The sequence below is a fragment of the Ptiloglossa arizonensis genome, chromosome 3, assembly GCF_051014685.1.
Source record: "Ptiloglossa arizonensis isolate GNS036 chromosome 3, iyPtiAriz1_principal, whole genome shotgun sequence".
Lineage (NCBI taxonomy): Eukaryota > Metazoa > Arthropoda > Insecta > Hymenoptera > Colletidae > Ptiloglossa > Ptiloglossa arizonensis.
The window spans coordinates 15,272,597-15,296,518 of NC_135050.1; the positions used below are offsets into that span (position 1 = coordinate 15,272,597).

Sequence of the window (23,922 nt, forward strand, 5' to 3'; positions counted from 1 at the left end):
CGCATTTGAGTTTTTTATTATATGTGTATAAATGAGTTGTAGAATTTGTGGGAACGCAATAAGTAAATACTATCGTACATCCAAAGAGACAAGATACCAATGTTTACATTAACGCCGGCGTGATCAATGAAATGGTCTGTAGCTATTAGTCTATTTTCTTGAGCTCCAGGAACAACTCTCACTCAGTTGTAGAGGGTTTTTTTCTCGAGTCAGAGTAAACCGAACTGTTTGAAAGAACTTTCGGAATTCACACTGCATGTATTCTTTCAAGACTCTTGATTCAATTCAAACCGTTCGATTTCTCTCAAGTTGTTCGGTTTATTCGAACGGTTCAATCTTTTTTAAATAAACTGAACATTATTTGGTCGATGGTGGTGGTCTTAGTAGTAGTAGTTGTAGTGATTCAAAATAAAATTTTAATAACGAAAAATTATTTTGTCCAACTTATTTCATTTATTTCGATATTATCCTATATTTATCTTATATTTGTTTAAGAAGTGATTGTTCGAAAACATAGTTTCTTTATTATGTGTGTCGTTGATTATACAAATCATTTAATTGTAAGTCAAATAATTTAAATTACAAAAAAATAACAATGAAATTTGGAAAAAATGTTCTGCGTAATCAATAGGTCCGAGTATTGTGAAGTAGCCTCTGATCTGATCTCGCACTTATAACGTGCAGTCATCGCATTCGGTATTTCGTCTCGTTGAACGAATTATAGTATAGTAGCAGTGGCGATAATTATGTGGTAATATAGTTCAACGTGCCTTATATGACACGATAGTAACCATTACGTGCTATTTTATGTAAATGTCGCGTTCTAGCGCATTACATAGCACAATAATTTTTATCATAAAGTATAATTGGAAAACGATATGAAACGTTACTTTAATTCACAGTGGCCCACAAATGTGTTCGTACACAAAAGTAAAATTCGTTGAATTTAATTTCATCGGTATTTCGCTAACATTTTTAAAAATATAATTATACGTAAATAAAATAGGGTTCTTAATCTTTAAATTGAGGTAGGTACAAATCGAATAAAATTATTTTTCTTTCATTCCATGAGAAATATCTATTTCGTGATACAACGACGCGCAAAGTCTTTGTATAGTTAGTAGTATAATCTATTGGCGCTATAATTGGAATTTTCTAATAATTAATAGGGTAACCTTTTAATCGAATTACAGCTTGCAATCGTCTATGTCTAGATTTAATCAAGTTGGAAATGATCTCATTACTAATAATATTTCATTCAGACTATAATAAGTTGAACGAATTTCCCTTACGTGTACAAAGACTTTTGTGGAGTACTGTATGTAAAAAACTAATGTTTTCAAAACTATGAAAAAAAAACACATCTTTGAAGCAACCGTTCTCAATCGATCGATGCAATCATACATCGTATAAAATTTATATCTATTATATTACTAAGAATAGTATAACTTTCCCTTTGGTCTTCAAATGTTTCTATAAATTCAAATTAACACGTCAAATGTTTTTTTGTCTATACTTTTTTCATTACGGATACATGTTTTTTAATTTGTTTCTAAATTACATCAACTACTCATTTTTTATATATTAACATCTACTATAATAAATATTTGTATATTTTATACGAAATACATTACTTGGATGCAAATGCTCAAATTCAAGTTATCCTATTTGTTCAGATCTTAAATTAAGTTACATTAGTTCATACGATATTTATCATTGGCAAATGAAACGCATGTTATTGGTTACTTAGCGCAGAATGCTTCACTCCTGATATATTAAGTGTAGGAAGAATTTCACGATGATTATGTCACATTTAAATTCATGTACATACTTCGCAATTTTACATTTTTAACCAATAAACCATGAAAATGATAATATCATTACGCTTTTATTTCAAATAAAGTACGTTATGCAGTTTATATTAAATCATTTACATCAATTTACAATATTAACATTATACACACATGCATGTATATTCCTGATATATATGTTTGTATACACAAATGTGTATCTCGATGTAGAAAAATAGGAGGGCAAAGTTGTGATTTGATTACGTTAATAAAACGGGTCCCCCGTTCGATTTTACATATTTAATTGTTAAGGAATTACAGGAAATTGTTATTGCATTTTTGAACTTTTTTTCGTTACCAGGTATTTCATTACGCTTTTTTCATTACCAAATACAGTTGATAATCCACCGAAAGTCGGTTGTCCATCTTTTTTCCTTTTGTTTCGCTCTTCAATTTGATGGACATTGTTGAAGACGTACCCGCGAATATTATCTCACGCCTGTACAGGAGGAAACACGATACATTTAAAGTTTCCCCAAAAACTATCATGCTATACTTTGCATTGTGTAATTATACTTTAAATTCCACTTTAAGGTCCGTCATTGACATTTCTTCTTTCTATTAACCAGTGATCGATTTCAATTTCGACCGATAACGATGATCAATTTCATTTGTCAACCAATCACGAACGACAAAAACGACGCAGCACCGTAATCGCAGAATAATACAAATTTTTGCCGTTGTCGCTATGTGATGGCTTTCATGACATTGACACCTACCGACTGCTAGGATTCTATGCCGAGCTTTCTGTATGTTTCCCGATCCACCGTAACCAATCTACCTTCCACACTTGAACAGTCCAGTTCGATACAGTGTAATCTTGCACCCCATTCACAATGGCTTTGAGCGTCCTGTCGGTAATATTTAATTTGTAGACAAGTACTCAGATAACCGGAACCCATTACTCGCATAGCAATTGGTAATTCTTCACGATGACCACGTGCACTTGGCGCTACACCCTTCGTGCTGTGGTAAGTGCTGTAAGCGCAGGCAGTTCCATCTCTTGCACGTTCGATTGTCTCCATTTGTTTTCCCCCGATGCTCAGAGATCTGTAAATTGGATAATCATATTTCAGGTAAGTCTTGTGCATACGTAATATTAAAATTAAAACAGATGGAACTAGATGAAAGGGTCAGAAGTACATTAATCAGGGTCGGCTTTACGTGGAAACAATGCACCGCATCGGGGCGATACGACAAGAAAAGAATAAGAAAGATTAATAACGGTAACACGATTGTCATATTGAATACAGCATTCCACACAAACTGAAAAAATAGAGACTGATAAAATTATCGACGACCTTCCCGGTTTAAAAGTAAAAGAAATCAATTTTTAAGAAAGCTATATTTAAGCTTAACGAGTAATTTATGCAATGATTCCGTTTTCAAGTGATTTAGAGTTATCGATTTTGACAATTAAAAGCGGGAATTGTTGTAGGTAATGTACCGACTAGGAGGGTACCGTACAGAAAATGTAGAGTAGATTCCAAATAGGTGAAATTCAGTACAGATGGCACCCGATACGTGCCAATCGATATATATTTGAAGGCTTTGAAAACTATAAACAGCATTATTATTACGTAATAACTGATTTACAAATTATACCATGTACTTTAAAAACGCATTATATGCAAAATGTACAATATGTGCCATCAAACGAATCGACTTAACCAATTTTTAAATAAAAGTTTGTATCTTTTATACCGACTGTTGTATGGAACACTGAGCTACAGCATTGATCGCATAGTACTTCTTAGTCACCGAAGGCTCAATTGAGATGCTGATTACGTTCTTACTTATCGTATGTAGTTAATGAAGCTAATTACGGTTAAAAACTGTAGCAAATAACGAATTGTGAGGTTACTTGGAAAATTTTAATGCGTAGAAACTTTCGGTTGTTTAGTTCTCCGTTGAAAAGTAAATTTGAACGTTATTAGTCGACGTATAGGTATGTTAATGAGATTTTATCGTGTATAAATGAAATTTTTATTGAGGAGAAGGAACAGGGGTGAGGGTGTAGCCTGTTGAAAGCCGAGAAACGCTTGAAAATATTTTATCCAAATATGTTGCATATTCCTTGTATCGTACACTGAGAAAGTTCGGCTGCAATTTCCGGCCGTTAATAAATTAATATCCAGTATGAAAATGGTGTTCTTAAAAGCTCCACTAAACGTAGAGACCTGCAAAAATAAATTAAAGGATATTCCTTTGCCACCGGAATCCGTAATAACAACATGGGGAAGCTGGCTGGAAGCAGCCATTTTTTATGCAACTCGCTTAAAAGAGATAAAAAATGTCGTGGAATCGTTCGATGAAAAAGGAGCATGGTCGAACAAATCAAGGAAAGACGCATTGCGGTATACGTATTTACAACAAGATTTAACATTTACTAAAAAGTCACTTTCAAATGCTCCACCAGAAACGACCAAGAAATTGCTATTCGTGGGCTTGCGTCTAACAGAATCTATTAAATTATTAGATACAATAGTGGAAAATTTGTAAAATACACTTGATGATCGTAGGGTAAATAATTGTAACATCGTTCCAAATTTTTACCTTCAAGCGAAAAATGCAAGGTTTTGAACGATGTCTCATAAAATAGGTAACAAGTGTGCAACTCCGTAAACGTCGATGGTCCGTGCGAATGTTACTCCAATTACTGTAACGACAAACTTGAACATTCGAATGTCATAGGAGAAAAGATTAATCGAATCGTGTCTTTAGTTTCAATTGTAGGGAGGTATCGAAGCAAGTCTGATCTAATCGCAAATCGATAGCGGGACTCGTGATGGTAGGTAACGTTACGTTGCGCTGCGAATTCATTTGCATCTTCGGTCAACCAATATTCAAGATTCTGAACCTCGTTTCCGGCCTCCATTGTGCACCCCACCTGGCGCGTATCGCGCCACCCGGAGTCATCTACGAAACAGTCGCAACATTTCTACGTGTTGCAAACTGTCGAATCTCAACTTCATTTCCTACCTTATTTCTCTTCGTGTCCGTAACGAATGCTATTGTACGAAACGTAAATTTAGAGGCACTTTCCTTTATATTTTAACTCAAACATGAATACATTTCAGATCGTACGTACATCGAGTCAAAGAAATTGAACGTATCGGATATTAATCCTTGCTCTACGATTTAAATTTCGATAAAAGGTGTCGTAATCAACAACAACATTGGGCACTAACACTCAGTGTTCTCGTGAACGATAAATTTTCGTTTTCAGGACATTACGTAAGGGTTCTTTTCTAATATTTTTATGATAGTATATTTGAACGTACGAGGGTGGCCAAAGTTTTACCCATGGTTCTTATATTTGGCTCTTTTATCTGTCCATTTCAAAAGAAGACCACAGTTACTTCGAGCGTTTAACTAACTAGCTAGTGCGAATTTTTTATGGGGTCAGAAATTGACCCAATTTTTTTAGCTGAAAGATACGAAAATTTAATTTCGTGTATTCTGGAAATATTTTTTTCTTCGAATACTAGAAAAAATGTTCTCCCCGTTGAATCCTATTGATCTATCGAAAGTTAATTTATAATCAAAGAAAATTTAATTTTGTAAATGTATAAATCCAAAGAATGGCTATCGAACATTACCACGGTAACTGTAATTGGCTTATATATTTTTAAGGTTTTACCGAGCAGCGTAAATGCATACCAATGAACCCTACGCGTATCAATGTCGAGCATCACTCACGTGTTTCAAATGAGTTCTCGTGACGTACAAAGCATGTCTAATTATTCGTAAGGCACACCTAACTCACGCCACAGATTTCACAACGTCGAATAGAATTTAAACAAGTTAAATTAGTGCCGTTTGGTATAGTAATTGAATGGAAAGAAAAAACAGATTTTCTCTGCACTACACTTTTAAAGGAAAATCGATCGTACAGAAATTGTCGTCTAACGAAACGACGAGAAAGGAGTACGGGTGTCGCGTTGTCTGGAAAAAGTATTTAATATGGATATTCAACGATCAATAACTCGATCGCCAACGTCTTTCTTGAATTATTATAAATGTTTCTCCGACATCTCACCGAGAATGAAAAGCACCGCGGCGATTGATTTTTTCAAGAATTAAATTGTTCAAAGAGGATTTGTAACTGATTTGGTACGCCGCTTAATATTGCATGGGACATATTAACCAAAATTGAGACCGCTGCTAGAATTCCGTGAGATAGATACAAATTAAAGGACGACGAATGGCAACTTAATTGGATTAAATTACTTGTACGAAACGACAATCAATATTATTGCAAACTATAAAGCGAATATTACTTTTACGAGAATATTTTTAATATTTCGAGCCAGCTTTTATTTCAATTGCGAATATTTGAAGGAAAATATACATGCATTTTTTGCACCGGAATTACCATTTTCAAAAGAATTTTCATATTAAATTTTCAAAAGAATTTTTATATCAAATTTTCATATCGAATTCTTAAGCTTTTGAGTTGTAATTTGCATTTATATACCTTCCTGTTAGCTTTTATGAAGCAAAACCTTTACCAAAGTATGTCAATATTACACGAGGTACATTTGAAAAATACCGATTCTTGAAATCCTTAAAAGCTCAGCAGACCCTAGAGGCAGATAGAGGCACATTTATCGGTCTGGCTGTTCCTTCCCTTATATTTGTCTGAAAATTCGAACCAAATATTTCTCTCAACGAAAAATGTAGAATTGAGAAGAATATGAGAGAAGAGCCTTTAAAAATGATTGATAATAGAATGTTAATATACTGTTTCGTACAATATTTCAAGATTATTAGGATCTATGCACGTATTACTTTTGTTTCGATTAGAGTGACACAGGTACATGGTGATTTCCATTTGTAACGTTTGACGGACGATGCATTATAAACGATAGCTCTCGTTTCTGAATATACATCTTTTCAAAACTGTAAAGCTCCCATTTGTTAACGCGCCGTAAAAATAAACACGAGTTAGTCTTCCTCGGGTCGGCGCGGCCATTTTCAAGATCGATAAAAAACGAAAAGCTTCTCTTTTTCATCATTTAAATGACGCGAATCCGAGTCACGGGGAAACCGCGAAATCAAGATCTTCATTCGTGCCACATCGCATTCAACCTGTATTTTTGGAAAGGTTTTACATCTTCGTGTAAAACGAGTATTCTCGGGTGATTGCACTTGGAACAATTCATTTTACTTTTAATAACGTCGAACGAGTAGATATGGTAAAATGTAAACGAAATTTCCTCTCGGGAAAGGATTCGATTTGTTGTCCACCACATGACGACGGTATTTCATCGTTTTGATCACTACCGTCTGAATTTTACGTATTTAACCCTCTGTCGACCGAGCGTGGGTCTGTTTTGACCCACGTTTACTTCGATTCGCGATAACTATTTCAAACCGAAGATCGTTTATTTCAGAATTGACAAGGTGGTCGATAAAATAGCGAAATGGAAAACAAGGTAGATCTGGGTCTTTACTGACCCATAGTTGCCGACCACTGCTAAAACCGTCGGTTCACAGAATGTTTACAAAATATAAATACTAAGTATTCTTTGATCTTGTATTTTTACACCTGTAATCGATCCCATTTAGAATGGAAAGGAAGACAAGACTCCTCCGCAGTATTCTGACGCATTCGCGAAGGAACCACGTGAAATGTTACCCACCGATTTCAACGAAACTCCGTAGGTAGATAGGAAACGGAAAAATATTAGACTCGTGTACGACTATTTCCAACGCTCAACGTTTTCCGTGATATTCAAGATCGCGCGGATAATTTTTGCTATTCTTTGCAAAACTCGTCCACGAATTCTCTTTAAGTTTTACGCCCGAAACGATTACTACCCACAATCGCGCCAATTCTGTACACAATTCCTTACACAGGGTATATAGCGGAACTACGGATAAGGTCTCTCGAGATAAATGCGAGTATCAATGACAATCGAGACTTCAAAGACAGAAAATTGCAATACGTGAAATCGTACGTTCGACAACAATTACTACAAGTATTTGATTAATTCCCAATAGGAACGGATGTGAATCGACGCGAAGATAACACAACGAACATCCCCTTTCTCGAAGCAACGCAAACAATAGCTCTCGTGAGGCGCTGGAAAGTGGATAGCTGAGATTTAAAAAAAAAAAAAATTGTAAAACGAGAAATGGTGTTTTCAAACGACAATCAAAGATCTTTGGTTAATGAGCGGTAGTAGCTGGTTAATCCTTGCTGTACCACGCCTGGGTCTTTCTCGACCCAAAGAGACTTTCGCATCGCTTAGTTACAGCGTCGGTAGAACTTTATTTAGAAATTAAGGAAGGTGCGATAATATAATCGAATTTTTATTCGAAGAATTTGTACGTGGTAATTGTCCGTGTCCAATGAAATTACGGGTCCGCTTTGACCCACGCGTGGTCTCTCCCTGTTGCCTAACCTATTGGTGTTTCGAGGATCGATACGAAAAAACGAACGAACAAATCTGAAAATCGTCGTCGATCGTTTACAGCACGATGCCAAAGTAGGTGTTTCTAATAACGCGTCGCAGTGTGAGACACGGTTGTACAGTATTTAGGGCAATGCATTCGGATCTGGATGAGGATCGATCGTAATCGTAAGATCGTTTTAGCGGAATAGCCGACGGATACACCGTATCCGATAGAACAGGCTGGAAAGAAGTTCAGAGAGAATTGCGAATACCTGAAGGCACACACCATGCGATCGATACACTCTATCGCCGTTCGTGAAAAATGTAACGAATCCTGGGTCATAAGTATCCCAACATCGTCGACATGGTACTTCGCCCGGTATGTACCTACTCCTTTTTCTTTGCTTCGATCTGACACGGCACACTGAACTCGATCCTTTCGATTAATTCCCCTCAGACTTTTATTTTCCGACCCAAAGAAAATGGAGCGCGTCGAGTGTTTTCTAATTCATGAAAAAATTTTGCATTCCTCTGTCGCCACGTTCTCACGAGAGTTTTCACAGAGACGTTAGCAAGGAGACGTTTATCGAAAATGGTAAAATTTTCAAAACTTATTCCGTGTATTGAATTAGACGAAACTATGAGTTACCATAACGTTGCGAAATAATTGAAATACAATTCTCTGTATAACATGTTCTATTGTAGAGGATTCAATGAACCACCTAGACGACCGATTAAAAGAAAAAAAAAATGGTTCTTTAATGCGTGAACGTTTTGAAGATCATTTTAAGGAAAATTTTCTTCTTCCATTTGAAACCTATATTTTTGATCGTGATATTTATTCTACGTAATGGCATGGATAATTTTCGTCCGGAACTTTTTGTTTGTACAACGTTGTTTAAGAGAAACAAATTGACCTCGAAATAATATTGGAAAGGTCCGTGCATAAAAAAACTAACAATGCCGTTTGAATCTCGTCTAAAAATCACGAAAGCCACGTTTTACACTTTTCTTTTTCAATTAGTCGTCTACGAGATATTCCGTAGCGTCAACTTAAATGGGGCACTCTGTATGCAGTATACACCGACTCTAAAATTGCGTTTATCATTCCTTTAGCCAACAAGCTTGAAGGGATAAACTTGTCGCGTGAACTTTTCTTTTCGTGGAAACACCATCACTCCGAGTAGCCTTTAAATTTCTATCAAACCCGAAATGGTAACAACGGTTTTCCAACATAACATGTATCAAATAATAATTGTACGGATTGCTCTGGTAAACAAGTGACATTTAAGACTGAAATGAAATACACTCGCGCTGAACGTGCGGAAAGGACAACGAATAAAAATTGTAATACGTCAAGACCGAAAAAGATCGAGCTGACGAAAATTGATTCGTCCATTCGTGCTGTACGGAGCTTCCAGTGACGAATTAAAAAATAAAGAATAAAGGTATTTCTGGTTGGTTTTCAACGACGGAACCATTCGATGATCGACCTACCGATTCGAAAGCATGTCGAGTGTCACTGCCGTTTGCTAACTAATTCAGAGTTTCGCGTGCGGACAACATTTTGCCCTACCCAATTGAACAGATTCTACCTAGTGTCTCCTCTTTAATAACGACGATACCGTGTATTCCATTCTCGACGCGTAATGCATCGACCACGCTCGTTGATTTCAATTTACAATCGAGATTCCGTCCGGATATACATATATAAACTACATTCGTTTTTCACGTTTCGAAATATCTTGGAAAATATCCGATAGAATATCGATAAGATTTTAAATAAAAATAAAAGGGAGAGTGGAAACGATCTTTATCGAATTTATTTTCAACGAATCAAATTTTATTATCATCGCGGATAGATTTTCAACGAACAGAATCAAATCTTCCCGACAAATATCACCTGAGCAGGCAAACATTGCGAAGGTGAATAAATTTTTTATTTTTGATTAGTTCTCCAATATGGTACAATCGAGTATTGTCGAAACCGTTGCAACGAGAAAATCGCTCCTCTTACTACTTTTGTGTTCGATATTGTAATATTGAAAAATTTTCGTTAATTCTTGCACACTCGTTACGTTGACGCGTGTAGTTATGCATGTACATACCTACCTATCTTCTTTTGTGGCCTCTGGAATTAGAACTACATCGTCTACTACACGGTGGGATGGGATTTTCTGGAGTTTACAGTCTTCGATTTAAAGTAGAACTCTCATCTTGTTAACTTTTTATCTTTGTATACTGTTTCTCTAACGTGGTCGACGTTTTGTAGCGGTACGAAGTTTTGCACGTTTTTGCATATAACAGGATAATTCTTCGTTTTAATTAAATTCCTGAAACGGTATTGCATGCGGGCTTTGGTGAAATTATGCGCATCCTTAAATTACAGATACATACACATTCGTACCGGTAAAAATACATTATTCAATTCTGTATTCACAACTTGAAATTTCTTTCGTTTCATGCTTCGATGAAACTTTCATCAGTTCGTCAAATCGTTCTCAAGTTTCGGGTCAAATGGTAGTCCGTAACTTAGAACCTGACCTAAAACGTTGATAATCTATAAGCTGTGGATGTTTATGCGAATTCATATTCTGATAGGTACTAGATAAAGTTAGGGGACGTGTACGACAATTTTCGTTGCCATTAGAAGATTCTAAAAATATAATATTTATTCTGAATACGTCGTAGAGTCGTTCGATGAGAAAGGAGCATGGTCAAACAAATCAGAAAAAGAAGCATTGCGATATACGTATTTGCAACGAGATTTAACATTTATTAAAAGTCACTCGAATGCTACCAGAAGTTATAAAAATATTGGAATCTGTTGGCTTACCCTTCTAACAGAATCTATTAAATTATCAAGTACAATAATGAAAAGTTTGAAAAGTACACCTGGTGATTGGTGATGTATTAAATAGAAACGTAAATTTTAAGACAATATTAAAAATTGGTGAGATTTTGTTGGTTGAACATGTTGAAGAGCCACAAAAATTTAAATACGCTCCGGTAACATCGTGTGACGTGAAACGCTCTTTTTCAACGTACAATATTAATTTTGACAGAAAAGAGACAACGGACAACCTAGAAAAAAAACAATAAACAAAATAATCGTAGGATTAATATTTTTTAATCTGTAAAATTATTTTCTACGTGTTCCTTCTATTTACGTTGCATATATCTTAGATATATCTTACATATATTTTGCATACATCTTGTATATGTTTTACATATTTTGACATATTATATTTGCATAAAGATCCGCTGTCTAGTAATCTATCACTCGGTCTCGGTGAATTTCCAGAGAACGGCACTAATTCCTATTACATATTTCATTATGAAGTCCCGCTTTTCAAACTTATCATGTGCTTCTGCACAAAGCAATTATAGTCACACCACGCTTATAACCTTCCTACAACGTGCCTCTCCGACTCGGTACCTCTGTCATAGTATGATTTATTCGTTTCAAATGAAATTCTTTGTTTCGAACATTTACTCCGAGAAGTGTATAAACCTATTTCGTAAAAAAGAAAGAGGAACGATCCTGAAAACTTAGATTATCTACATTTTATCTGCAGCTTATCTGCATTGCGTATTTTATGTTCTTCGAGAGGTGATGCGGAAAGTTCTCAAGGACTTTGAAATTTCGCTGCACCACCATGAACGAAGAACGTTTGTATGTAAAACCTTCCGATATAGTTCTTATAGGTAGATGAGGTTATTATCTCGACCCGTACGTCCACCGAATGCATTGTATATTCATCGTGTTTCCTTAACTGTGTAAAATTTTCAAAACTGTTTCGAGTAGTTTTTAACACATTATCGCGAATCACTGGAGAATAATGCAGAATGCAGAATGCAGAATGCAAATAAAGGAATCCAAGTATAACATAATACGAACTTTAAGGAATACATTGCATGGTTAAATGCGTTTAAAGTAATTTGTACAAAATAGAAGCGGTAATGAAAAAACTCGTTAAAATTGTCCACAATTGTTTGTATTGGGAAGTGATCGAAATTGTCCACAATTCTGAGAAAAATACGTAAAATGCTCGATTTAATACCATTTAAAAAAATATGGAAACGGAACGGTATTACACGTGCCATATAAAACTCTCTCACTGCGCTTTAATATTTATACGAGGGAAGATTTTATCGCTGTAATTTGTAGTTTTTAAGCAAGCAGCGTATACCGCTTAATATAACTCGCTTTGTGTACAGGATAACATCAATGTAATTGTTAGCGATATCAGAGTATGTTTCGCACAAGGTTTAATGATTTTCGAGGACATTTGTACACGTGGTTCCGAGTGGAACATTTAAAGGTCACCGTTATATTTTTACACGAAATGTTAAGTATTCTGTATTTAATTAGCAATGAAGTAATAACTGCGTAAATGTGCTTAACGATACAATATCTCCTAGACTAGATCCGTTTTGATCTGTAGAGCTCTTCGATCAGATACAAACTATCGGTAACTATGTTTACGTACAAGTAAATAGATTTCTACAAAATCAAAGTAAATACGAAATTAAGCGGGGACAAATATCAAAACTTAATGGATCCTACCAGAAAATTATTTTATAGATGATACTAGGGGAAAGAATAGAATTTTTCCAAAAAATTATTCCGAACAAAAGTTATGCATACTTTTACGTAGGATAGGATTCCAAAATAAATGTTACAGAGACGATAAGAAAAATAAATTAACCCCGAAATGCCCTTGAGACTCACGCATTAAAATGCTGATAATATCGTTTGAATCTCCTCTCAAAATCATTAAAGATACCTTCCATGTTTCTTTTTTAATTGGTCATCTATGAAACATTTCGTCGTATCAACTTTTAACGAGGTAGTCTGATACACCATTTTCCTCGTATTTCTAATCGATGAGAAATCCAGCCACCGACGAACTTCTCGAATGATAATTCCAACGCGTTAAGAAACGAAAGGTTCGTAAAACGGAAACGAGCTTTCTCGTGAAGTTATTCACGATCCGGTATTTTTACTCGGTTCTTTAATTCTGCCGAGATGTAGACGAAGAAAGGCAGTTGGTATCGAGACTCACCGGTTCAAAGCGAGCCTCTTGAAAATTATTGTTCGCACGCAGCCCCCATTCATGCACGAACGACATTTGACAGAAACCTGGCTTGGATTTTCTGCGGTTGAAGTGCGACGAGCCAGGGCTTTCAATGTAACCAAGGGAACACAGCGTTAATCGAACTTCTTGCTATAGATTATAGTCGGCAGTCACACTTTTCGAGAGGATGCGCTTTTCCAACAAAGACACGAGAATTGCTGACTCGCGTCTCGATGAATAGATCGTTCCCCTGTGTATACACTTGCGGGCTAACTTTTGACAGTGTAGTCAAGTACAACGACCCTGTGACAAATATATTTTATCACCAACGGCCCACTTTTTTTCACAACTGTCACGAACTGTAACCGATCGTCTTTGGTAGCTCGCGACACACCGATTGTCCATTTTCGAAATACGTTCTAATCCTTGACATGCCACGACCGGGTCTTTTCGGACCCAGAGATACATTTGCATCGCTCTATTACCGCGTTAGCGTAACGTTCCTTGGAAATTAAAAAGGTGCGATAAAGGTGATGGAATTTTTGTTCGAAGTCTTCGTTGCAAGATCAAATTACGGGTCCGTACGGACCCACGCGCTGCCTCTCCCTTGATCGTCCGAATCACTGGTATCGCGGGGGTCAAGTTGAAGGGGAAATACTTGAATACACAATACCGTCAGTTTTATTTTCTAAATGCGTTCTTACCGTCATTATCGACAATTCTTAAATGGAGGTTTTACGCGACCCTGAGAATTCTCTTCTTTTTTTGTATTTTCTTAGATAATATATACACGAAATTGCATTTTTCTCGAAACACACCCTTTGGCGACTGACTGCGCGATAATTTTGTCAATTTTCAATATTTTCTTCGAAATTTGATGCACATATAGCTGATAAGATTATTTTGGACTCTTCGAACCATTTTTCGGATTTTTTAATTTTTCAAACTTCCATCCGTTAATAAATCAGTGAAACGTCAATTTTACATTTAGACTGGTAATTTTGTCGATTTTTCAAAATTAAAAATTCAACCATCGTCAGAACGTAGTCAACGTGATAAAATTAATAAAATCCCATCCATTATCTGATCGGACTACTATGGAAACCTAAATCATGCAAGCAGTGCAGCTATGCGAGGAAATTAATTCATCGATCATATTTGCTTGTACACGCAACGCTGACAATTTTGTTAAATCTGCAATGTATTCTCTTTCTAATAACAAAACAAATTGGATCGATTCGTCGAATAAGTTTCTCTTGGAAAAATGTTGGCATAATTCTTTGGTTCTTTAACAAAGGAACGTATCTCCTTCAGATTGTGCTTTTATCTATAATTGTAAAGTTTGTAATTTTCGAGCAGACGTTTCTTATGTTTCATCCGACGACTGCGGTTGTAAAAGGGTTCGGTGCACTTGACATTCGTGCATTTTTGTAAAAGACAGACATTTTTCCCTGCGACCCTGTTTCTTGCTTGTTACAGAATGCTAGGAGATAGTATGCATTTACACCATCCCCGCGGGTGCACTTTTTCATGCATCGACGTTTTAAATATGTGATGTACCACTGCTTCACTGAACTCCTTCATAACATACTTTTGTTGAAAGACTAGGCCACCTGATTGTATTCCTACATATGTCTCCTGAAAATATAACGTATTATACTAGCATTCTCAATGTTTCATGTCGAACAGTTTCTATTACTGTGTAACATGTGCGTTCATATTGTTTTCGATTCTCATTTATCAGATCCTTTGCATTCGATGCATTTACATAGAAAAACGTGCTTGGAATATTTTCAACTATAATTTTGTTCGTCTATCGATTACATCCATACAATGTAAAGCATACGGTGGAAGAACTGTTTAAGAAAAAGTTAAATCTCTCAAGGGTCGAGCGTAGAAACCGGAAAAAAGTTTTGGTAAGGTTTAAAAAATTCTTGTTTTTTGAATATTTTATCCGTGTTAATGTTCACAAATAATCAAGTGGAAGAGGTTTAAATGTTCCTATTTAAATAGCCCACATTGTATATTATTCTACAACGTTCCTAGAATTAATTAGAAACTGGATCGATAAAGTGCATCGGCAGGACATTTGTTATATAAATTATTATTGCGCGTACAGGTAATGTGTCTGCTCGGTAATCCACTGCTCGAGATAATTAAAGAATTATCTGCTCGAATGACTTTGTCGCTCAGCGAGATATTCAATATTGTATAAACTTCGTCATATTGTATTGAGTGATTCCAGGAACTGGTACGTGGCACAATTCTTTCGTTAAGAATTATTTTAAACGTCACTCTGCAACTGTTTCCAGCTGTGCAATTACAAAATGCTCTTTACAGATGCAAATTGTTTTCAAGCGACTCGTACTTCGTTAATTTTTCAGACGTTATAATTACTAAGTTCGTTGCCGATGGAATTTTTTATCCGTTACACTGTAAAATAAAACGTTTTCCATGTTTGACGATAATTTCTTCAGCAACAGTTTGGTAAAATATGGGAAATCTCGTAATCTGTCGTGTTTTAATAATTACATCGATAAGAAACGATAGCGTTAATAACAAAGTATTACGGTGTCGAAAAAACATCGACATCTTAATTTTTTCACAGATATTATAAGACTTTTCGGTATGGGGTTTTCGCACACGTATTTATCCATGTTCACGGCATACTTACGATTTTTTTTAAATGAAAATAATAAAAATTAAAGAGTTTTTCTGATCTTAGATGAAGCGTGTTTTGCAAAACGTTTCCCTGTCGTTGCGTTTACGTGAAACGAAAAAATCAAACAACCTCTTGATTAATATGAAAGTGGCTATAACACGAACCACGGAAAAAAGATCTTGAAAATGAAAGAAATGAAAGCTTTTGAAGTTTTAATGTCGACTTTTTCGTATATATTTCATCTTTGACGTGCTAGGAAAAATAGAAAACAGCATCAAAATTTTAAATCCATAATTCGTGCGATAAAGGAACATCCACTAAAGATTCTCTCCAAATTTGAAGTAAATCGGTCGACCAGAACTTGAGATGTATTGTCAATCAGTTAAAAAAATACGTATTCGAGAAAAATGAATTTAAAGTTTTCGTTACACACGTTGAGACGAACCGTACACTGTTCTCTTTGAACGCTTATAATTTCGTTAATTTTACAAATTCGAGGAAATCCTTTCGCGTGGATGTTTTCGAAACTTCGAGAGAACATAAGAAAAAAGCAAGTCCTGTCAGAAGACTTACGAATTTAAATTTATTCAGCGTGGAAAGTCTCGCATGGATCTAAGAAATGGTTCAACATCCGCCTTGTACAGATAACGTCTGGTGGGTTTTGTAAATAAGCTTCGTCGGCTTACCCTTTCGCGACCAGGATTTTCGCAATGCCGTTGTTTGATTTTTATTGGCCCAAGTCACGAGCATTCAGCGTTATCGAGAATTTGTTCAACTTCGACAGAATTTAAACGAATCGCGAGTTCGCGAAGACCAACGATATTTACCGAAAGAATAATATTTGTCGAAAATAGATATTTGTGGTGCAATTAGCGACGCATTGCGCAGTTAGTAATGAGAACAAAAATCGAACGTGTAATTTACCACGGCAAAGAGCCCAAATATCGAGGATCTTCGTTAATTAAAACAGCATACGGATACCCTGCGCGATAACTGCATCGCGTGATTCAGGTTACTCATGTACGGCGACAAGACGCTTAAAATTCTATGCGATTTCGACGATAACGGGGGCAAAGTTTAAACTGGACTGCTTGTACGGAATTCGTTCATTCAAATAAAAATATGCGTTAAAATTGTCATGCACGAAAGAAAGTGAAAAAAAGAAATGATTTTGTCGGACGCACGAGAGAATATGATTTATTCTAGAAAAACAGAAACAGATGACGAAATTCGATAAAATTCGATATCGATCTTAATTCGAAATGCTTTCTGTTATTCAATAGAACCGCCAGTCACGGAACACATTTTTACAAATAATAGCGTGCACCGAGAAATGGAAAAGTAAAACCAATTTCGCATTGATCGCTGTGTAAGTAATTGGCATAACAATTTACAGATACGGATCGTACGTGACTGTTTAAATCTTCATTCGTCGATAATCATCGGTAATAACATTGTTTGTCTCTGAATTAGAATATAATATAATACACTGCATCGATAACAATTATCGTCAGAATACACTTTCGTATCAATTATTCGTATCAATTATTGTTCGAAAAGTACATATATTTTTACGGAGATATTCCAATTCTTTTTGTACTAACATTGCCCTTTACCCGAAATACGTTCCAATATAACATTTAATACCCTGATAACGATATTACCAACGGTAAAGGAAATAACCGATCATTGCTCATTTGCAATGAACGACGACCAAATGAGTAATTTTAACTGTCTAAGAAGAAACTATTCTTTCAAAATTTTCCCTACAGAAAAATATACACGTATAAATAATTTTCTTCGCACTTGTTGCAACTTTACTATATATCTCCATTAATATCTCCATATAATTCGTGTACAGTTTCAGACTATACCGCTCGTTTCTTCTTTTTTCTTCAATTAAAATTGATTTCGAAACTTCATAAAACTCCCTGCTCCGTTTCAATGATAATACCGCAAATCGATCGAATAAAAATCAAATATTGTTTCCGTTAGCTTCTGGAATATACTTATCCAGGGCAAATGGTGTTCAACCCCTAACAGTACTCAGCAAGTCGGTCAAAGAATAAAAAGCGGCATTAAACCTGGATGAAAAAGGGGGCTCGTGTTCTCCAGGGGAGAATTCTCGCGAATTACGGGCAATTATTTAATATTATTCGCGCGTTTTCCTCGTAACGTCCCGCCGTACTCTACATATCACAATTACCGACAAGTAATTTTAGCTCCTGTTCGTGTTACGAACAGCACCTGATTTTCTGCCTAGAGGAGAACTGCAGAACCCTAGTCGATATTTCAACCAGCCGTATATGATCACGTTCGTCTCCTGACGTGTCTATTATTCCGTAACGACGTCTTTTCACTGTGAAGGCACGATACATCACGTCCCGTTCGTAATTGTTTCACCCGGGGCGCAAGTTGTGCCACGAATGACTCCGATCGACTTATCGGTGCTCGATGAAATTTTAATTCGACATTGTTACACGAAACCGTAAATTCAATTGCAACACGAGGGAACTAACGTTGCACGGGACACATTGCAATTACACAAAACGCTGCGGAACACTCGACGCGATTTAAAAGGAGACGATCCCTCCCGGGAATATAAATTGAAACGCAGGAGATCATTTCTCGCACGAGTTTTCAATTTTCCAAACGATACGCCCAGACGAAGAATTCGAAATAAAAATTACGTATTTCTCGTGTTCGTATTACTTACGATTGATCTGTACATTTCTTTGTCTTCTAAAGGGTGTAATCTCCGTTAATAAATAAATAAGAATGATAATAATAATAATATTGAATCGTGTGTATTCCGTAACAATAGTAGACTGTAAGTTTGTATATGTACTTTGTACTGTATTTTTTTTAGAAATTTTCATATCGATTTGAGAATCGGGTAGTCTCATTCACAGACACAATATTATACACGATAGATGTACAAAATAAAATAAAGGACACGATATTAGAAAAATATATGCAACGTAACAGAATTGATAGACATTCTAAGGACACTACCTTACAATTTTTCATATCAAATATTGATAAACATTCTAAGGACACTACCAATATATTAATATACTCGTAAATAAATGTACCTATTCTCTTTCGTTGATCGCCAATCTCTAAAGGTGCTAATAAAATATTACACACCGCTGACAGCATGGGATATCCTCCGTATGAAATATGCACGAATCTGACGTGTGTGCAAAGTTTTGGCACACATCGGTAGCTCGATTCGAGCATCAAACGAATGAAAATTGTAATCGATTCGTAAGTTTTACAGTTCAAGACGATACACGTGTTGTACTAATGTATCTCGCAAACTGTACGCGGCAACACCTGGTTCTTGGATCCAGCTTTCCCGGCACACTTCCATTTATGTGCACACTTTGTACTTTTTAATTACGTTGGGCTTCAATTTACCTTAATTCTTTGCGTTTTCTCTTTGTGTTCCGAGCCTACTTCGAGACGAGTGTTCAAGACCGTTCGCAAACATTTATTTCGTAAACACACTTTCCTTGCGAACGTTTCATCAAACATTCTCTCACCGACAGGTATGTTCGGCAAAAAACCTAATCCGTTACCTCTTGACATGTTTTCAATCCCCTTTCGTATACATTGTTCAGCATCGTCTCTATTGGTATTCCCTTCTCGAATTAATTCTCTTAAAAGATTCATATCCGTTTAAGAGAAGAATGTATTTTTCTTTCTTGTTACAAGGGAAGCAGAAACGAATGTATTCTTTGATTTCTTATCGTTAATCTTTCTTCGATACAAACATTTATTCACAATCGAAAAAGTAATCGTGTTCTTTTTCATTAAAGCTGGGATCGAATCGCGAAATTATTCCATTGTGGAAGGTACGTCGAATTTTGTAGAAACTTCTCAAAGTCACGGTAAACCATTATGAGTTACGTCATTGGGGCGAAGCGTGTCGAGCAGGTCGAAACGAAACATTAATATCCACGCGTTTATCATCACGGTGGTTATTTCCTGTATTACGGCCAACAAAAGGCTATTAGTATTCCTATACCGCAACACCCCGTAATCCTCGATCCTGAAAGGATATCGTACGCAAATTGAGACTTATCGTTGACTTTAGCCTCGTCCTCTTGAACCGTGAATGTCGTCGTAAAGAAATTTTAATCCGACATTGTTACACGATATCGTGAATTCAATCGCGAAACAAGAGAACTGTCGTCGCACGAAACATTTTGCAATTACGCAAAACGTTGCAAAACACTCGACACGATGTAAAAAGAGACGATACTCCCCGAGAGAGCAAATTGAAAATGTAGATATTTCGCGCGAGTTTTGAATTTCAATTTTCAGACAATACGACCGTAGATTTATCGTTCTATTCGTCGTACAGTCGTTGTACAGAATTTTCCGATACAATTGTTCAAAACGGTGTTCCAAAGAAACAGTTTCACCTTCTTGCCATTTCCCTTCGAGCGATAAGCTTCTAAGGGTTATCCAGAAGAAATTCATCCCTTGTGACGCCGTTTTATTTTTCTCCGGTCTTACGATCGTTTTTCGCGCCCATAAAGCATATAACGTTTTATGAGGTCAGAACGATCGTACTTTATATTTCTTAGTCCTATATTGAAGTATGGTGGTACGAGAGGAGATGAACGGTCCATCTTCGGATACTTGAACCAATATAGGTATAGGTATATTGTTTCTGCAGTAATTCGATAAAATATTCTTCCTATATACATACATATAATAGGTTGTTCAATAAGTATTGTCGTTCGATAAAAAGTAGTGTTCAATGTGGTACTGTTCGATAAGTTTTATCGAACGACAAAACTTACTGAGCAACCAAGTACTATACATTCGATAAAACTTATCGAACAACCTAGTATATATGTGTATATAGTATATATGATATGTACATCATGATTAATATTAAAAGTTAATATTAAAAATTGATAAAACCTGTTGGCGGACAAAAATTCTTTTATCGACGAATTTTTAATTTAGATTTCATTTTTGGTGAAATTCTGTATCACATTGGTATCGAGGAAGGTTCTATTGTTCGTGGCTATTATTAAAAAAGTATTGTGTCGCAGTATCCTATTGTACGGAAGAATATACGGCTGTAATTTGTAATATCGTATATTGTAATAAGTGTGTTATAGTAAGTTAATATCAATTCTTTACAAGAAAACGCGAAATAATGAAATTAAACAGAGATTAACGGTGTGACACTTTTGGTAGCTCGTTTGTGAGTTCTCGAATTTTGAAAAAAATGCGGAAAATGCGCCAGTTGTCGGACGGCGGTAGGAAAATATATTGTGTCAATGTTACCGTTTCTTGTTCACCGTGTATGCAGATTGAACGTGTGATTCCGTGTCCATCGAGGGGGCAGGTTGAAATATGTACGTTTATAGACGACAGTGCGCATAGAACGAAATCCGAGCATTTGTAACAACGCGTGCACGATATTCAAGTTGACCCTCTGCAATGCACATATATATATATATGTATATATGTATATATATCATTTCGTCGTTTTTCGAGCAACACGATTCATACACTTCGACGTGCGTTGAAAATGAGTGCAACCCTTTTTTGTTTACGAATCACGCGTACGTGTACCGTACACGAGATTCAAAAAGCGAGCGTATCGTTGAATCGGATTCGTTCGTTTAAAGAACGTGTCTCTGTCTAGAAGTAACGCAACACAAAAGATACCTCGCCACGCAACTACACCGTGTACCAAATACCGTAGTAAGTTGTAACTCGCGACTGTTTCTGTATTTTTGTTCCCGTGGGAAATTATTTTACGCGAAAAGTTGTGCGCAGAGATCGTAGATTTCGCGGAATCTTGAACTGTACAATAGTGAACTATTTCGAATAATTAAGATCGTTTCCGTGTTATTTTCGTGGCACGTTACGTATCGCAAGTTCCATCGATCTCTGTTCTAAAAATGCAACGTTAAATCCGATAGATATTACCGAAAAGTATCATCGGGAAAGAGAAGCGAACCGTACGAAGAGAACTGAGAAAGAATCGTATTTATCGGAAAAATGTAAATTCTCGGTTCTCTCAAAATTATTTTCAAAGCGCTGCATCGACAAAGAGGAACATTTTACCTATTGGCGCAATGAAACGTATACCAGCGAACGAATCAAAAATCAACGATAAAATTGATGAATAGCATTTGCAGCAGCCGACGATCGAGTACAAGATCTCGTAGAACCGTTTCACCAACGCGAACACCTGTTCGCTGTAACCGCTGCGGATGTTATTAGTTTTTCCAGCAAAATCGATCGCATAAGAAGTAACCACGCATCTTTGAACAGCAGTTTATACAAGTGTCACATCGTCAATAGCGACTTCTGTAAATGCGGATTAGGATCGGATACAATTGAGCTAATTTTCCGGCAATGTGAACTTTATAAGATCGAAAGAAATGTTATGTTCAAGGGTATACGTAAAATTCAATTATACGAACACTACTCTGTTACTTTCTTCTCATCGACTGTGAACAAAAAATACTGTACCTATTATTGCAATTTTTATTACAGATACCAAGCTCGATATTTAAAAAAAAAAAGAATGTAATATAAAAAGTATTAATTAACACCGCCTCTGATACCGTCGGTGAAAATCGGGACGTTGGGATCGATTCGTGGCGTTAAAATGATTGCGAGAATTTCGTGCGAATAAAAACTAACGAGATTAGAAAAGGAAACGGGACGAGGGACGGTCGAGTGGATGAGAAATTGTGTGTGCCTCGGGACAAGGAAAGGTTAACGTATCGTCACATTCACTGTACCCACTCCAAGAGTTGAGGTGGTTTGAAGCTGATGTCCAGGCGATAGGTAGCCTCGCAGCTCAGCTTCACGGTCTTCAGTTGTCGAAATCTCGCCGATGTTTCCATCTTGCAGTAAACTGGACCAGCGACCGGTTCCCTCCTGAGGGACAAGGTCACACGAAAATGTCCATCAGCACCCATCTAGCCCCATAACACCGTACTTTGGTGAACGAGATAAAAGAGAAACGATGGAATGAACGTGGAAATTTTCGTGGAAACGACGATCAAACGAGAAAATCATGCGACAGGTGGTGATGGACGATCGCACGACTATGATCCGTAAAACTGTACGATCACGGTTTTTGTGAATTTCGCGGACACCAGCAGGAACTCCGTACGAACGAACGTATGTTGCAACATGCGCCGCGGGCGTCGCGACGCTTACTGAACCACAGCGTCGTAGATGAACCGCGATTCCGACACGCGACGGCGGCTTTGACAATTCTCTGTTTCACCTCTTAACCACCCTCCCCCCTCGATCTTAAACCTCCGTCGTGACGACAAGGAAATCGTTTTAGCCAACTTTCGATGCGTTTACGTTGCCATTATCCCGAATGATTTTCGTTCGACAACGCGAAACCATTTTATTTTCGAAACTCTCGCGAAAGCATTTGATAATCGTCCACGAATATTTTAAGCAAAGACACAGTTAATAATTGAACAATTTTTAAAAGACGTTCGAAACAGGCCAAATTGACCCCTTTGGTATTGTTCTTTGACAATGGGAAATACTTTCGATTATAATGGATGGTTCGATAAGTTTTGTCGTTTGATAAAACTTACTAAACAGTACTGTTCAATGTAGTACTGTTCAATGTAGTACTGTTCAATGTAGTACTGTTCAATGTAGTATTGTTCAATATAGTACTGTTCAATGTAGTACTGTTCAATGTACTACTATTCAATAAGTTTTATCGAACGACAAAACTTATTGAACAACCTAGTATTTTGGGAACCGATCTTGAGATTTTACGGGATGTATTTTTCTTGCGTGGACGTGCCGAGAATCTTAAAGTTCGTTTATCGTGATTTAAAATTCAGTATACCCTTTCGCCGCAGTACACACCGATTGTTGTTCATTGGGTTTCCACGGAACGT

The 23,922-nt window shown here is 36.5% G+C and overlaps 1 protein-coding gene across 2 annotated transcripts; it reads right to left on the reverse strand.

The window, feature by feature from the left end:
- Positions 1-1,039: 1,039 nt before the first annotated feature.
- Positions 1,040-23,226, reverse strand: LOC143144768 (CB1 cannabinoid receptor-interacting protein 1-like). Of its 2 annotated transcripts, XM_076307525.1 has the most exons (3): positions 22,790-23,226; positions 2,570-2,900; positions 1,040-2,289 (listed from the first exon to the last, which is right to left on the reverse strand). In XM_076307525.1, exons 1-2 carry the CDS (start codon positions 22,963-22,965, stop codon positions 2,576-2,578), a joined length of 501 nt encoding a protein of 166 aa, XP_076163640.1. In that variant the 5' UTR covers positions 22,966-23,226; the 3' UTR covers positions 1,040-2,289; positions 2,570-2,575. The 2 variants fall into 2 exon arrangements, with proteins under 2 accessions (XP_076163640.1, XP_076163639.1); XM_076307524.1 differs by having other exon boundaries at positions 1,040-2,900.
- Between the last annotated feature and the right edge of the window lie 696 nt (positions 23,227-23,922).

Coding starts and splice junctions, on each gene's coding strand:
- LOC143144768 (XM_076307525.1), bottom strand. CDS start 22,965: ATGGGTGCTGATGGACATTTTCGTGTGACCTTGTCCCTCAGGAGGGAA. Junction 2,901..22,789: donor AAACCACCTCAACTCTTGGA/GTGGGTACAGTG, acceptor TCCAATTTACAG/ATCTCTGAGCATCGGGGGAA.